We start from the raw sequence: 13,389 nt of genomic DNA, 5'->3' as shown, positions 1-13,389 counted from the left end.
GTAAGTTTTCTTACTGTTCTAATTGTTCACAGTGAGGTATATTGATTTCTTTGTTACAGTTATTTCATATTAGTTCTAGGGGGAGACAGCAATTCGTCACACTTATGGCTAGATGCGACAGTTTTAAAACAACTGATTTCCCGATAAGTAGACGGATGTACAGATGAATATTTGTCTGTCATTGACTGTTATTGATCCCTTGTTACCGAGTGATTAAGCAAAACGAGTAAAATTATCTGCAAGTACCTGCTAAAAGAAAGGTTAGCTGAGGTAGTTGTACATTTTCTGTATGAAACATAAACTTTACCAAAAATCATTAATAAAGTGATGTTATTTAAAAAAAAGTTTGCAGCGAATGTGCTGTGTATCATACAGAAGCAGCAAAATAAACAAATAAATAAATAAACACACACACAAACAAAACAGATAAATAAAACAAATAAACTAACAAAATCCATAAAGCCTGAGTCACGTATCGCTGATTGTACGTCTGCAACCTCAAGTGTATGCGTCTGAGTTGCTTTTCACGTATTGTTTATTCCTCCTAAGTTTTTTTTCATGCTTTTGTATGCTGACAATATTCCAGCATGCTTGAAGCTGGTATGGCTTTCACTTCTTATTATCCCGTCATAAGCACATCCTATACTTTCACCCAAATTTCAAAATACAAAAAAGTTTTTTAGTCCCATTATTTTGTCATGGTTTCCATCATTAGCATCATTAATATGAGTTATCAATAACCTTGTCATCTGCAACGTAGTTTTTTCTGTATTGATCCGTTTTGTTATCCATCTTTGCCATGCGAGACAAAGAATAATTTTCGCATTATAGCAGTCCGGATTTGCTTTTAATTCATATTTAAAGCTGCAACTGGCTCCACCGAGCTCCCTGCAAAAGACCAGAGGCGCCTAATTAATAATAACTTAGAAATAAAGGAAGGCATCACTGTATAAATAATTAATTCTTACATCCATGTTTCCTTCCATGTGCACAGCCCACTTTTCAAAACTTAAAGAGTTGCGAAGAGTATACAGAAGCATTTGTCTAGACATTTTGTAGTATGCCTTTTGCTGACAATATTCTCCAGATACTCACTGCTATCATGCCTGTTTTATACTCCATTAAAAACACACCATTTATCTCATAAATATTCCTTTAAACAGAATACTTAAGCAGTCTGGATTTATACGAACAAACAGGCGAATATCTGTTTGAGAGTGGAGAAAGCTTGACCTCCCTGGATACATATAAAATGCATTGTGACCATCAGTAACACCAAACAGCAAAGCATTGTTTTGGATCTTAATATATTTTATTTCTATAATTAAACAGCATGCTGAACTACTTCAGAATAGTTGACTAAATCAGTCGTTTTGTGTGTGTGTGTGTGTGTGTGTGTGTGTGTGTGTGTGCGCTGTGCGCGCGCGTGTGTGTGCGCGCGCGCGCGTGTCGCTTGTTGAGCGTCAAGAGCAGGAACATGCTGCTTTGGTTGCACTATGTTAGTGTAACAAATACTTATTTAAGAATGTTTGGGGTAGATATCTGCAGTGTCTAGCGTGTGCATTTGCTAAATATAATAATTGGCTGCAAGCATTTTACTCAGAGGTTTCTGTAAATATAACAGGTATGCCAGTTGCATTATTAGTTTAGTTTTGGCATAAACAGACAAAAAGAGGGCACTAAACGAGACGTGTCAGCTTGAATGAAAAACAAGAAGAGTAATTTCCTTTGCCAGGCAAATGAAAAATATCGACCAGCATGAGAGCACGAACAGATGTAGCAGCATTTTTGCAGAAGTCAATACACTCCAACAAACTTCAGAAGATATCTAGTTTAATGTTAATTAACATGACTCCACTTTGCAAAACTGGGTCTGATCTTAAGACAGTTCAGGAAAAAAATGTGAATGCCCGATTTGCTTAACACCAGCCTTGGTCAAGATGTGCTTAATGGTCATTATGTGAAATTAGCCCAACCGTAGCCATCGTGTTTTCCATTAAGTTAAAACGTTAGTGCACGAGGAAGTTAAACTCCTTTGTACTGCTCAGTGTGACACTTTCTGACACATTTAGATGGAAGAGTATTAATAGACTGATAAAGTAAAATTATGGCAGAGTTTTGATAAAGACAACGGCCGTTTCTATTATTACCATTACAACTGATATTATTGTTATTATTATTACTAGTAGTAGTGGTATTGGTATTATTAGTATTACTAGTATTACTATTACTACTAAATTGTCATTTTAGAGGTCTTTCTACTGATATTGTATGATTAAAACATTTCAGTACTTTATTTATAGCTAGTTTTTACCATTTTAAGTATAAACTGTATTTGGTGAGAAACGATACTTTATTCCTTTAAAGAAGCCAAACAGTTGCCATACGTATTATTAACAATTGCGGTAGCATGGGTATGAAAATGTAATGATTTTCGAAACATTCTGGTTATGATGCAAGACTTTATGAGTAAAATATTAACATTTCAGTCATGTGTGCCGGTGCTGCAATTTTTTTTAAATTATTCATTAATGTTCTTTGTTGATTTTTTTTAAATATTTTAATACATAACTTCATTTGTTAACTAGAGTGTTCTTACTATGCCGTTATAATTTAACAGATGTACTCATTTTGTCACCAAGCAGGTCTCAAAGAAGTTCTACAGAGAAAGTCAATGGAGAGAATGAGAGATGAGAGACAAAAAGTTAATCTGCCAAACTCTGGCAGCTGTTAGCTTTTGGAGTCTTGAAGCGTCACCTTTGACATGTCTCCGCTCTTTTCATAGGGGGCAGCTGAACTGCAACCTGCTGCAAAGACTGACCATCGCAAGCTGTTACTGACACCAAACGACAAAGGAAAGGACGCGTCTTAAAATTAATGAGCCCCTCTTGCAACGTGCCCAAACTCTGGAGAAAAAAAATGTTTTGCCACTTTTGCAACATGCCCAAGTAGCAGACAGACAGACAAGAACGTTTTAACACTAAGTTAAAACAATTTATGAATTTGCTTTGGAGTTGTGTGCTTTTGATGTGTAATTTTAAAGACAGTATACATGACAAGTGTAGTTGGCGAGCACATTTTCTGCTAGTACTGATTGTGATACACTTTCCATTTCCAGACGTACGAGTGATACATTGTTTAAGTTTCTGCATAATTCTTGTAGTATATGAACTACAACACAGTGCATTTTACTTTAGTTTCACCACATTGACAGTGCTTCCGCACGTGTATATACTACAGTCTGGAAAGGCCGAAGAAGTGGTCTTCCTTCAGCAGGGTTTTTTTAAGCCGCCTGGAAAAACAGGCCTTTTCGCTATAGTTATGTTCATTGTTCTCCCTTAATTATTGTATTATTTGAATTGCCACAAAATACACTTTTCATTTTACAACTGACTGGCAGTTCTTGTTGCACCAGGTAAACAAGGAAAGAAATGTCACATGCATACATACTGAAATGGGGATAAAAGGGTGAGGAAGTCTCTGTAGTGGAGTTTTGTGACCTTCCTCAAAAACAACTCTTTTAAACTGCCTTGACAATTGATATTTGCTGCTAACGGTGTTGTTGTTCACTGTTCTTTCGTCTTGGGATGCTGAATATGTTGCTGCGGATGTAGTTATCCTGTAAAAATGTATAATTTCAGATACGGTGGCTATTAGTTTGATTTATAAGAAGGCTCATGTTTACAAGCAACTGTGTTTGTTTTATTGCACTATGTAAATAGTTTGTATGTTTAAGAAATATTTCCAGTAAATCGGTGTTATGATTAAAACGCTTACCTGAGATCTAAACATGTGGGGACAGAAGGATAAGCAGAACACGCAGCCATGCATATAATAACATCATACTATTTGATGTAAGACTCAGGTTAAATGTGTTTAAAATATAAGTGATGTGTGTGTGTGTGTGTGTGTGTGTAATGTCTCATTCGCTGCTATTTAGTGCACATTTTACACTGTTGAGTACAATAATAAAACGAGAATTTAAGTCCACAAATCAATTTTTGCATATTTCATAATCAATTATACGTCGTTGGTTAATTTATTGTGTGGTTTGCTTGTCATGAGCAGCATTAAAATATCACAAAGCCTGTAAAAGCTGAATGAGATAAGAAAGCTCTAACCCGGCTCCAAAGTTATGAAAATTATTAGGTTTATCCATACTTTCATGTAAGCAATTATACGCACACATACATTACTTACTTTAGTGTAGCTCCGGGGATTACCGTTTTAGATTTTTGGGATATACGGAAAAGTATATTCACACGTTGCGATACTGAATACACTCAGTGAAAAATAAAACAATATATCATCTACTGCATCATCCACTGTGAGCAGAAGTGCTGATCCTGTTACTCGAAGGCCTAATGACTTTTTTCAGCAAGCTAATGAAATTGTAGTGGCAGCATTTATCTCATTAACAACACAAGGTACATTCCTAGATCAATATTGCATTTTTCCTGACTCGGTTCCGATTCAGATATCATAATATGGCCTGTCAGTATTCCCTATCTGTTGTAGCTCATCGCGCGGGGGGGGGGCGGGTATGCACGGTTTGGCCTGGTCCGTTATTGTTAATAGTTGAACAATAGACACATCTGCCCTGCCTTTTGCGAACAAGACTTTTCAAAACATCAGCATGTGGTGCGGATAAAGTGTCCATTTGAATCAGTGTGTTAAAAAAGAAAAGTAATCGTCTCTTGAGCAAATCACACGTTCAGGTCTCATTCTAAAATTGCAAATCGCTGCAGCAAAGTAAAAGAAGATAGCCTCCACTGAAAGTTGGTCGCTTTGAAAAATAACTGGGTCATGGTCGTTACAGAGCCTTAGTACTTTTAATAACGGCTAAAATGTGTATTTATGCAAAGCCATTACAAGTGTGGCTATGTGACTTTTCAAAGAAATTGTTTTATTTTACTGTTTGAATTAAATGGATTGTGAGTACAGTGGTCTAGAAGTCCTAGCACGTAAGGCTTATGCATTTACATTTATTTAGTTATGCATTTCCTTTTCTTTTTTTGTACACGGGTCTGCAGAAGATAATCATATCTGAATAATTTCCAGTGGAAACTGTAATGTGTTCTGCGTGAAGCAATGAAAGAAAGTTACAGTGATTTCGACCTCTGACATGTCCTAATTTGCTTCGCACTATGCCTTTTTGATTGGCTTATTTGCTTTAATAGTGCCCTGTGACTTTTTTTCTTGAAGTGTTGACAAAAGGAGGGAACCCGGAAGCTCATTTTACATTTCTGTTTAACGGAGATCACAGAAAATGCCAAGTCACCAAAGGGGAGGGAGCAGCAGCTTTAATTACAGCATAACGCACTTTCAATTTGTCGGGTGGTATTCCTCCCATGTGTTAAGCTACATTTCCCTTCCCTCCCCCACTATTTACAGCGCCACTTACCTTTTTCTCTCTGTGAATATTAAATATAGGCTTAGTTCACTTTGCTTTAAACCTACCACCCAAAAAAGCAGATACTTAAATTAGTAGAATAAGGCAAAGGCTTATATCAGGAATATACAGATTATTTTATTTGCAATACTGTGATTATTACTCTTATTTCCCCATTGCTAAGCAAGTAATTATTAGAGCATTAAACAAGTTTAAATTGGGACAGTACAAACACTCTTAGTTGCCGAATGAAGTGAGTAAACAAAAATCCTACCGCAACCATTGAAACGTGCAGATGCTTTTGTTTTAAATAATTCCTTGTGTATTATCACATTACTTGCACTCCTTTAAATGACTAGCCAGATTATTAAAATCAGGATTCTGTGTATTCTTTCTTTATGTAGTCCGTATATAAGTGATAACTTAATCTTGTTTGGCAGTCACGTAGGTGATATGGTAAATGTGCACTGTATCAAAACACATTACTGCAATTTATTGTACGTAGTGACATAAGGGGAAGGAGTTCAAACAGCAACTGTCGCTTTGCAAGCGAATTATTCACAGACAGCAGTAGAATAAACAATGTATAAAAATGAAAGTACATAAAGGCACTGTTGTGAAGATGGTATAAGCATTTATTTGCACCTATTTAACCTTCAACTGATTTAGGCGGCAGCTAAAGAAAACATCTGTCACTTCATTTGTGTGTGTGCTTATCAATGTATGTATATATATATATATATATATGTATATGCGTGTGTGTGTGTGTGTGTGTGAATGTATGTTGACCGGGTTAGTCCTAATCGAGTTTTGAAATCAGGACGTTCAATTTAGGTCCATTTGAAGCCGGCTAGTGCCAACCGCCACTGTGTACTGACTTACAAATTTTAAAGCTGTAGTTCAAAGCAGAAAGTTCATAATCCCAGGCAAATCGGTTTGGATAGTAAATTCGTTTACATCTTTTATAATTTAGTGACCGACGTCACGGCGGAGTGGATGGCGTTGGGACGTAGTGCGCATGCGCGCTTCGGCCAAGGCGCTGCTCTGAGCTCTTGCTAAAGAGAATGAAACAGTACGAGACATGGCTAGGGATGGCGAGGGACACGATCAGAATCCTAGCACGGCTGCTGATGCTCTTCTAAACGGAAGGGGGCCTTAACCACACTAAAGCTGAAAAAAAGGAAAAAAAAAAAACAGACTGTAATAATCTTAATGAGGACAAAGAGTACTCCACAAATGTGAAGACTTCCTGGGACCTTCCAGTAACAGACTAGATAGATGTTTTGTCCACAAGCTTACGCGACTAATAATGAATGCCCAGCTGATGATGGAGAATATTGGCGATCTGCATGGGGTGAGCCATGAGCCGGTGCCATCTGCGATCGATCTGATGAGCAGCAGCAGCCCTCATCAAAGGAGCTCGGTGGCCCATCGTAGCAATCACTTGCCAACCCATCCTCGCTCCATGGGTATGGCTTCCATTCTTGACGGAGGCGACTATCAACATCATCATCACCATCACCACCGACCCCCAGACCACACTTTAACGGGACCCCTACATCCTACTATGACCATGGCTTGCGAGACACCCCCTGGGATGAGCATGAGCGGCACATACACTACATTAACTCCACTGCAGCCTCTACCTCCCATCTCGACCGTCTCGGACAAATTTCCACATCATCATCACCATCACCCCCACCAGCGAATACCAGGCAATGTAAGCGGCAGCTTTACCTTCATGAGGGATGACAGGGGTCTAGCATCTATGAACAATATTTACACCCCTTATCACAAGGATGTCACCGGTATGGGGCAGAGCATTTCTCCGTTATCCAGTGCTGGTCTTGGGGGTATTCATAACTCTCAGCAAGGACTGCCCCACTATGCTCACCCCGGTGCCACTATGCCAACAGAAAAGATGCTTACTCCCAATGGATTTGAAGCCCACCACCCAGCCATGTTAGCAAGGCACAGTGATCAGCACCTGACGCCTCCGTCGGCTAGTATGATGCCTATTAATGGAATCCATCATCATCCTCATGCCCACCTGAATGCCCAGAGCCATGGGCAAGGTCTGGGATCATCCCGGGAGCAAAATCATGCCTCTTTGACAGGATCGCAGATCAACAATGGAGGTAATTCAGGGCAAATGGAAGAAATCAATACCAAAGAAGTAGCTCAGAGGATCACCACCGAGCTAAAAAGGTATAGCATTCCGCAGGCCATTTTCGCCCAAAGGGTGTTATGTCGGTCGCAAGGGACACTTTCTGACTTGCTGAGGAACCCCAAACCGTGGAGCAAGCTGAAGTCCGGTAGGGAGACCTTTCGAAGGATGTGGAAATGGCTCCAGGAACCGGAATTTCAGAGGATGTCTGCTCTAAGGCTTGCAGGTAATGGCTTTGTAGCTTTGCAAAAAGTAAAAAAAAAAAATGAATACGTAAATAAGCAAATACAAGAGCTATATTTGCAACACTTACGTTTCGTAGTGCTGGAAAATGAGTTCAGTTACTAAACGGGGTTTGGAAGTAGCAAGATCTGCAAAAGTAAAGATAGCATGCATCCGAGTTGTCATTACTGTCAAGAGAGTTCCTTTGACCTATATGAAATATAGTATTCATTCTGAACAAAAATGAGAGAAACAGACCGACACTGACGTGTGAGAACTGTTTTTATTCTGCAGATTTCTAAGGTGATAATTTTAAGCTGTTTAGTACTGTAAGCGGTTCTTATATTTATTTTTTGCAACCAATCAATATTTTATTTTCTATATTCAAAGGTATTTAGCTACTGTTTGGTAAGGTCCAGTTAATAGCAACAATAAAGAGGCGGATCACCTTTTCAGAGCAAATGCACTAGAGTGAGTATTTATATGTTTACTAGAAAGCCGGAGACACTGTAATGAACTGAGAGAAAGGTCAGTGTTTTGCTGGGCTTTTCCTCGACCAGCATTTTCAAAGAAAATAAGAAACTGGCAACTGTCTTTCAACTGTGATTGTACACAAGTGATGCTTAGTAAACCCTATAGCTATCTATAACTTATTATCAGCTAACACCGACTGACCAAAATATACATTTCAACTGTGTATGTTAAGTATTTAATGTTAGGAATCAAGAGAAACGCTCCCTGGAAATAATGCAAGTAAAAGACATTTCCATTTGTGCAGCAAAATGTCTTTGATGGATGCCTCCAGCTGAAAATGTAAGAGCAGTATGCTGATGTTGGTCACAGCTGGCTCAATAATGCACTCTGAAAGTAATAACGCTGAATTATCGCAGTAATGCATGCTCCCCTTTTCCTGTACCTTTAGCAATGTATTGACTTAGATGGTAAGTCGATGACCGGAGATAATAGCAGGCTATTTTTTTTTTCAATTTTTACGCGCGCGTGTGTGGTGTGTGTGTGTGTGTTCGTATATTTTTCGAGGCGCTGGTGCTTTGTGTGAGGGTATATTAATTAACTGATAGGTCTCCATTAATTTGTCCCTAGAGATTGAAAGGCAGTCAATCTATTACAATGGTCCCTTTCCTGAACAGAATTGTGTGTGTGTGTTTTCCAACTGCACAAAACGAAGCATTGCCTTATAATGTAGCTAAATGCATTTTAAACAACCTTCGTCGCGTGTTCATTTCTGCAAAATATCCTGCTCGTTTTAATTGTTCTCCAGCTCAGGGCAGCAATCTAGGACTTCTACAGCTGTAACAACCATAGTAGCACATCTAGGATAAAACTATTAATATGTATTACGGTGTGCTTTAATTGACTTTGAGCCATGGATGCACCGGTCGGTGTTGATTGGCACTATTTTTTAATTAAACCAGTTAAAACAATTGTCTTTCAAACCAGATCGATGTGAGTATTTTACAACATACACATAAATTGTCAGTCTGTGGGGAGTGGAGTAAAGCATTCCCCTAGTATGCTCCAGCTAACGATTGATAAGAGTCGCTTTCTTCGATTTGGAGTGTATTTTTACGACAATTTGGTCGACCTAAGTCTCCATTTATTTGCATGGATCAATACTGGAAACAACCACTTGAATTAGAATATGTAGGAACCCCTTCCAGTTGTTATCAGTAGGTAGAGGCTGCCAATCCAGCCTAGCTGTTCAGCTTAAAGAGGTCAAGTGTCTGCTACTTCAAATCTAGTGTTTTATTTTATGTAAATTACTGCACGTTTTCCCCGTTGTATTTAAATGACTATGAGATCGATGAGAAACATCGAGAAAGAGCAGACATATAAATGCTCATATACAGTGTGTGTGTGTGTGTGTGTGTTCATGAGCGGGGTAGCGCGCATATGCCGGTGTACTGTGCAAGGCGCGTGCTAGCTACTACATTACAGTTAGAAAAAACACAGGCATTGTGCCTTTCTTTCCGTCTGTCTTTCTTCCTCTGTTTCTGTCCGTCCCTCAACATCAGATCACCCCTTCTTTTTTTAAGTTGCCCTGAACAAGTTAATCTTTCTTTCGCGAATTATTATTATTATTATTATTATTATTATTATTATTATTATTATTATTATTATTATTATCACTGCTTCTACTAATCTATGATGACGAACCTCCAGACCTTTCAAGAAAAAAATGTTTCTAATGTGTCCACTATTTAAATATCGACTACAGGTCTCCATATTTAAAAATCCTTTATTTAACCTATTCATCCGCTGCCTTTTGGAGACCTCCTGCGTATTCTCTTTGTGTTTTAATAGAGGGATTTAACACTGTTGTTGTGCCATCGAAATATGGTTCTTAAAGAAGTGGAATAGAGAATTTTAATATATTACTCTACTCTGAATATTATCTGTCTGGCTGTTGCATTTTTATGTAATACAGATAGTGATTCTTTTGAATCTCTTCTTCAGATTAAGCTGTTAAGGACTGCAATTGTTACAGTTTAATAATAAGAAGACAGAATGCAAGATTTATATCTCCATAATAAATACACATTTGCATGGTAGCATAGTTTACAGTTCAGGTGAATTCCTTTCATGTTTTATACAAAATCAAGAAACGCACTGACTGAACAGACATCCTAGTTTTAAAGAATAATTAACATATTGTTTGTAAGGTTTTTCGTCTCGCAGCCAAACCAAATGTCACTGCTGAATTAAGAAATGACGTAAGGTATTAACAGCTGCATTCCTAGTATTTATCTAATAATTTTAGCAAGGTCATTGTTTGATGGCAAAACTACAGTGATGAACAACGCATTTTATTGATTTGTTACACGAGTTTCAGCAATGTGTGATCAGCTTACTAATTGGAGAAAATTTCCATACGTTGGTATTGATTTTTAATCTGAATATAGGGGAACGCCTCGCAGATGTCTTAGACTTCATTTTATTTCCTTTGAAAAGCTTGTACCTTGTTTTAAGATGCTTACTGCATAGCCCCTGTGGATGCTGCAAGCTTTTCAAAAGAGAATTACATTTAAATGTTTCTTTTTGGTTTTCGTGCAGTTTCCTGCTAAACTATGCAATGAGGTTCATCTTTGTTTCTATCCCGCTCCGCCCAGTCCAGTACTTTGTCTTGTGTGGATGCCCCTTTCATTAGTCTCCAGGGGTTCCCACCTTCAAGATTGCATTGAACCTCTGGCAAACAGAGAGAAAATTGATAGTAACATATGACGAATATTGAGGTCCTGACACTTCCTGGGCTGTCTTGAAATGTAAGCAGAACTGCTAATTGCAAGACTGACCTCTTCCAGCCTCCTAACTCTCCCCAATCGCTCTCCGCTTCCCCAGTGTAGAATAGATAGTTAGTTATTCAGCATAGAAAGGTATGCCGAGAATTATCATTTTCTTTTATTCTGAATACCCGTTGAAATAAAAAAATTCTGAAAGGTCTTTTATTAAAAATCCTGATGTGCCTTAGCAAAGGTATGTTTAACGTTATTTGACACGAAGACAAACATATAAAGCAATCCGTTACCTATAAATAACGGGGTTATGTTTAAGTAGGTGGACAGACAAATCTGATCGTGAAATATCTGTGGCAAACAATATTATGCAAACATCATTAAATGCTACCGTGTGTTGTTATCTGTATGTCAGTTTATTCGCACACTGACCCTGAAATTCGTTTTTTACCACCGCTTTTGCTTTCAAGACGAATGATTTTCATTGCACAAACTGTTCTGATTTCGTATTTACATAACGTTTGCCCCTTCTGTGTAGCGGATTTTCTGTCAGACCTACTGAATGTGAAAAAAACGCCGCATACTAACCACCTTTTTATTTAAAAAGTAATTTTTGGTTAGAAATGCTCAACAAGCACCATGATATATTATGTTCAGTTTTAAATGCCAATATTGTCGTCGCCAAAGCTGAAGATATCTTAGTGCCTAACCTAAAAACCGAAGTACTGTCTGTTTTTTTCATGAACTTTATTTTTATTAACATCCAACAGTCATAACAAAAGTAGGGAAAAGAATGCTTCAAAATACAGTGTTTTCTTGACAACTATGTTAATTATTAAAACAGAAAGACTTACTACATTTCTGTAGACAACAGAATGGCAAGGCAAATCACTATTTCCTTTAATTTTAATTTTATATGTTTTTTAACTAATATGTTGTACCCAATACTTCCGCATTTTACTAATACTCATTCTAGTATCAAACATTTTTGAGTCCTAAAATTATTGAGTCCTGTTAGTGTAGTTTTCACAAAATTGCTTCATAACACACACACACACACACACACACACACACACACACACACACACACGCACGCACAGAAACCTTTTCTCATATTTCGTCAAGACTGTAATGACATGCAAGTGCCGTGGGTTACCTTTTTTCTATGCATACAATCAATTCGGTTAAATATAAAAATACTTTATAAAATCCTTATAAAGTTGCAAAAGAAGTCGAAGTCGGTAGTCATCTGCATTTCTTTCCAGTCATGCAACTAATTAGACGTCTTGATTCTGTTAAAAACATTTCTTACTTTATTTTCCCGAATATTACTACCATGTAAAAATCAATTGTTAATACCACATTAGGAAATTAACATAGGGAAAAAAATGCACAACTGCACTTCAATGTTTTGTGTAGCTCTGATGGGGGGGGGGGGTGACCCAGTCAGAAAATATTGTAATTATGGCCAAACGTACACACACGCACGCACGCAAAATCAATGTTATTCCAAAATGTTTAATATAATATGCTGTGGAATTATGGAAAATTCCGATTTAATTAACGAAAATGTTGGATTAAAGCAATGGGCAGCAGTGCTGTGGTTTGCAATTACGCTAACTGCCCCTAAATGTTTTACAAAAGCACCATGGTTGTTCCAGACTACTTCATAAGTAATTAAAATCCACCGCCACCTGCATTCGTTGTATCCATTACTTGATGACTGAATTAGGTAAACAAATTCTTCTGTTGGATGTCTTGCACGAAATCAAAACCATGGGCCAGATTCAATAAAGCCGACTATGTTTAAGAGAAGCTAAAGGGCAAATTGTGCTCGCGTGTGTTGTATGTGCGCGTGTGTCTACTGGGGGAGGTGCTTGGTACTGCAGCTGATTGTACCAATTATTCAGTGCCATTCATATACATGCCAGTGTCTGATAAGGAGACGACAGATATGGCCACCATTGTTAGACTATGTATTTGACGGTTCTCTGAGTTCTGGGAAAATCCTCCACCTGCTTGACTCAGATTGTTTCTTGTCAGTGTCCTTGTAGGTTGATTGATTTATAACCAGCTAGCACAAAAACTAATTTGCTTTTTGTTAATGTTTCTCTAAATTGGACAGCTCAGCACAGTATATTTCGACACTAAATTACAATGAAAAAATGAACTTTACAATAGTTCTACTTTAACCCTGCAGCATTTACAGTACATTTGAATTTATCGTTTAAATACATTTTTCCCAGTCATTTTATTAAAACAAAATTATTTTCTTCAAAACAAACCACCAAAAATAGCCATGACTTCTTTTGAATTGTTCTGTTTAAAAGCTCACGAAATATTGTGTGAAATAATGC

General features: G+C 37.7%; 1 protein-coding gene across 1 annotated transcript in view; it reads left to right on the top strand.

Moving 5' to 3' along the window:
* Positions 1-6,399: 6,399 nt before the first annotated feature.
* ONECUT1 (one cut homeobox 1) overlaps positions 6,400-13,389 on the top strand; it is an 86,686-nt gene continuing 79,696 nt past the window's right edge. Inside the window, exon 1 of the mRNA XM_044078460.1 lies at positions 6,400-7,785. Coding sequence (XP_043934395.1) covers positions 6,702-7,785 — 1,084 coding nt within the window. The 5' untranslated portion in view covers positions 6,400-6,701. The remainder of the gene's footprint in view (positions 7,786-13,389) is intronic.

The sequence above is a fragment of the Protopterus annectens genome, chromosome 7.part1 (genome assembly GCF_019279795.1).
Source record: "Protopterus annectens isolate FY-2018-M chromosome 7.part1, PAN1.0, whole genome shotgun sequence".
NCBI lineage: Eukaryota > Metazoa > Chordata > Ceratodontiformes > Protopteridae > Protopterus > Protopterus annectens.
The sequence above is the reverse complement of the archived record's forward strand: the minus strand, read 5'-3'. Positions and strand labels throughout refer to the sequence as shown.